This window comes from Diplotaxodon limnothrissa, linkage group LG13 (genome assembly GCF_057381915.1).
Source record: "Diplotaxodon limnothrissa isolate DT_005_m linkage group LG13, D_limnothrissa_male_GT1.1, whole genome shotgun sequence".
Lineage (NCBI taxonomy): Eukaryota > Metazoa > Chordata > Actinopteri > Cichliformes > Cichlidae > Diplotaxodon > Diplotaxodon limnothrissa.
In genome coordinates, this window is record NC_140608.1 from 10,968,033 (window position 1) to 10,972,091 (window position 4,059).

General features: G+C 41.5%; 1 protein-coding gene across 1 annotated transcript; it reads left to right on the plus strand.

The window, feature by feature from the left end:
- Positions 1-662: 662 nt before the first annotated feature.
- On the plus strand, positions 663-1,860 carry LOC146619881 (dickkopf-related protein 1-like). The gene is made up of 4 exons (XM_085369182.1): positions 663-878; positions 1,007-1,151; positions 1,334-1,468; positions 1,595-1,860. The coding sequence occupies exons 1-4, from the start codon at positions 663-665 to the stop codon at positions 1,858-1,860; spliced, it is 762 nt and encodes a 253-aa protein (XP_085225308.1).
- Positions 1,861-4,059: the final 2,199 nt, after the last annotated feature.

Consider the following 4,059-nt stretch of genomic DNA (forward strand, 5'->3'; position numbering starts at 1 on the left):
ATAGTTTGAAAAATATACTACCCGCCTATTTTGATAACTTCACAGTAATTGCGAAAATTAAAATAAGTGATCAATAAAATGGAGAAAAAAACTCTTCCCGATGTGTGATTTATGTGTTTAAAATATATTTTTTTATTTTGTCAAATGTTGTTGAGTGATTGTTTAAACAAAGAGTGATGAATTTATGAGTAATATTTTTAAAACACATCGAAAAAATATTAAAGAAAACATTATTTGTCATCTGTATTTTTTATGTTTTTATTTATTTATTTTATACTGACTGGATAGAGTAAGTACTGACTGGTGGTGGTGGGGTGTGTGATGGGTATTCAGACAGACTTTGTCATTATCATCACAAACACTGAAACGTTGTCCTGTGCAGGGAGCAGAGATGGCCATTTCCGTACAGTGGGTCTCTGTTTGAAATTCCACCCCTCCGCCTTTGTAGTGCACAGCGAGGGGCGGGAAGACAAACAGGTCCACATGTATAAAGAGAGATCACCCCAGGACTGCGAGTCAGGAGACCTCCAAACATCGTTCCGAAACTCTCTGGAAACTTTAGGATTCTGGATTCAAGGCCGTTTTGGACTTTGTCACTCTTCTTCTCAAAACAAAAGGAACATTCTTATCGTGTGTTTGCCGGAGAATTTAAGAAAGGAATCATGAAGATGCCTTCAGTCCGCGGCTTCTTGGCTGTGTATCTCACGCTGTTTGGATACCTTGGGGACGTTTACGCGGGCACAGTCCTGACGAACTCCAACGCGATCAAAAACCTGCCCGGCGCCCCGATTGTTAAAGATACCGATAGTGTCAGTCCGAGTCCTCGAACATCACCTTCTGGTAGCATGGGACACAAATTACCCGCAGACACCTTGCAGGTAATTAACTCAGCCGTGCGTAAAAGTCAAGTCTGTGCACCACAATAGTGGTTCGCTTGTATACGTTGTCACAGAAATCATAGCAATATACTTCCTGAAATAATATTTTTGTTTTTAATCATATATAGACCTCAAATGTTTGCACGGATGATGAAGAGTGCGGAGGTGAGGAATTCTGCAACGATGCTCGAGGCGTCTGCCTACCCTGCCGTAAGAACCGAAAGCGTTGCGCAAGGGACTCGATGTGCTGTGCAGGAAACCGCTGCAGCAACGGTGAGCTCATTTCAAATCAGTAATGACTTTTGGTTTTCTTTTAGTCATCTTGTATCTGTATTTTTGTTTTTAATTTCACTTTTTACTTATTATTTATATCTTAATTAACTAAGGGCTTTTTTCTGTAGTGTTAATTGCAAACCCTTAATGCAGTTATTTATTTTCCTCTTTTACCTTTTCAGGTGTTTGCCAGGCAAATGACTTAGATGTCGCAGATGTAGCCCTCACAACTGGCTGGCACACACACAACAGTACCATGGAGCATCGAGCCAAGAAGCCTCCCACTGCCCATAGCAACCAGCCTCATGCTGTCAAAGGTAAGTGTGCTGTTAAAAATCACTGGTCTTATCTGTTGGGTTCAAGTAGCAGCAGTAGGAAGTTTTCAGGGAGGTCTGTTCCATGTAACATATTTTCACTTTGTTCTCTCCCCCCCTCATCTTCAGGCCAAGAGGGAGATGCCTGCCTGAGATCTGCAGACTGCTCCGAGGGTCTTTGCTGTGCCAGACACTTCTGGTCTCGCATTTGTAAGCCTGTTCTGACAGAGGGCCAGGTGTGTACGCGCCACCGCAGGAAAGGCAACCATGGCTTGGAGCTGTTCCAGCGTTGTGACTGCGGCGAAGGGCTGGCCTGCCGACCAGAGAAAGGAGAGCGAGATCACACTGTCAGCAGGACTGCAGCCCGGAACCTACACACCTGTCAGAGACGCTGACATGAACGAGTGGACGCACACAGAAAGAGAAACCTGCACATTCACACGCCCAGCAAAACCCACAACTCAGTCACAGACACTGACAAACACTTGCATACACAAGAGATGCTGACACACACGCACACACACATGCACACAGACACCTAAGACTTTCTTTCCTGCCAAAGTTGTTGACAAAAACACATCAGCCGAAAGGGTAGACATGATTCCTGGAAAAGTGATACACCCAGAGGGATACAAGAGTGCAAGATGGACTGAATCAATTCCCTTTCAGCAGATGAGGAGTCGGAAGTTAGGAAGTGACATTTCAGAAGTATTAGGAAGATCAATGCATGTCATTGGTAATGGCAGAGCTGTTTTGTTTCTCTTTTTATGGAACTTCATGCCACGGTTATTGCAGTAAATTACTGTATTGTACATATTTCCCTGGATGTGGCACTTAAATGAGCTATTACATTCTGTCAACACCAGTATTATAAAGACATGGTGCTGCATGCATTGTAAATGTGTTATATATAAAGTTTTATAAGAAATGTTATCTATTGAAAATTTGAATATATTTGTTTTATTAAATGTCACGTGATAATCTTAACGCAGTCTTTATATTCCTCTTTTTTATATTTGAATCTACTGCAGTAAAAAAAAAGGGGGGGGGGGGGAGGCTTTATGTAGGATTTGTAGAGGTTTCTTGCAAAAGTTAAAAAATAAATGATTTAGTCTTCATATAGTAGCTGGTACACAGAAAAGTAACAACTGTCCCCTTCTGAAAAGCAAAAGTTGTTTGAAGGATGTCTGCGGTGCTTAACCTGGCCCAGGATCACTAAACACAGTTGTTACAGGAAGAAATACACAGACCCAAAAAGACTTACAACAAACATACAACTGTAATGAGTTACTACTGGAGCCTCAACACGTCAGGTCCTGCTGTGAAAGCAGAGAATGGTCAATCAAGGCTATATCATCAGATGAAGGCAACCCACCATATCAAATGATGCCTACAAAGAGGTAATAACTAAGTATCTGTGTCCTGACGAATGTGTTTGCCACCTACACCTTTGGTGTTGGCTAGTTTCTAATTATGATGCTCCTGCCTTCATGTGCAGCAGAGCAGATAGCTGGCTATCCAAGTTAAAGCCTTTAATTATTTCATCTTACTCAATCTACACAAGGCTTCATGAAATGAGGTGCACCACAGCACTTTTTCTGTGATGCAACAACAACAAAAAAAGTTCTCAGTCTCTCCAATTGCACAGCACACCCCATTTCCTGGCTGTTGCGCAATAGATGTGCTCTAATATGTAGGCTATGAATCCACTCAAATACACCTTGGTACCTGTAATTAGACATGTTTAGATTAGAAGATGGTGAGGAAATTACTATACTTTTTGTTTGATTCTCTTGTCAGATCAAAAGACGCACAAGACACTCTTGATATCTGACCGAGCCAGATAACCTCTTCATCTGTTTACATCCACAGACATTAGCTTGAAGTTTGTCCAAAGAAGACAAGGTGAGGTTTACTCTGGCTGTCATTGAAGATTAGTGGTGGAAAAACAAAACCATGGGCTCAAATCTTGCACTAAGGTATTTGTGTGGCTCGCTCTAGTTATTTACTTTAATTTTAATTTAGATTTACCTCAACCTTTTGGAAAACAGCTTTTTATGTATTTAAAAAAACATCAGAAAACACGAGAAAGCTCTCATTTTGATGGAAATTAATAATAGTAAGATAGTATAACAGAGCCAGAAGCCACTTTCCCAGCATAACGAGAACAGTGTTTATAATCCTACCTACTAACTACACTACTCACATTTTCTATGATTAGGGTATAGTAACTTTGTGGTGCTGCCATTTTTGCTGAAGTAAAGGATCTGGGTATTTGTTCCACCACTGCTGAGGATAGGCACATTGACCAAGAGGCAGCCAGACTTTCAGAGAGACACACTCCATTTAAATAATTTAGCGTCCATTCGTGAGAGTAATTAAGAATAATGGTAGCATTGTCAGCAGCACAATATACCATGCAGGCTCAGCCAAGTCATGTTTGTGGGGGTCCTGGAATCTGTGAGTATGTGTGTGAGCCTGTCATCATTACACCAACCACAGACTTACACAGGCCACAGGCATGTGCCCTAACTCAAGGAAGGCCAGGTTGTGTGTGTTTGTTTGTGTGTGTGTTCACTTTACACAGGCAGCTA

Coding starts and splice junctions, on each gene's coding strand:
- LOC146619881 (XM_085369182.1), top strand. CDS start 663: ATGAAGATGCCTTCAGTCCGCGGCTTCTTGGCTGTGTATCTCACGCTG. Junction 879..1,006: donor TACCCGCAGACACCTTGCAG/GTAATTAACTCA, acceptor AATCATATATAG/ACCTCAAATGTTTGCACGGA. Junction 1,152..1,333: donor AGGAAACCGCTGCAGCAACG/GTGAGCTCATTT, acceptor TTACCTTTTCAG/GTGTTTGCCAGGCAAATGAC.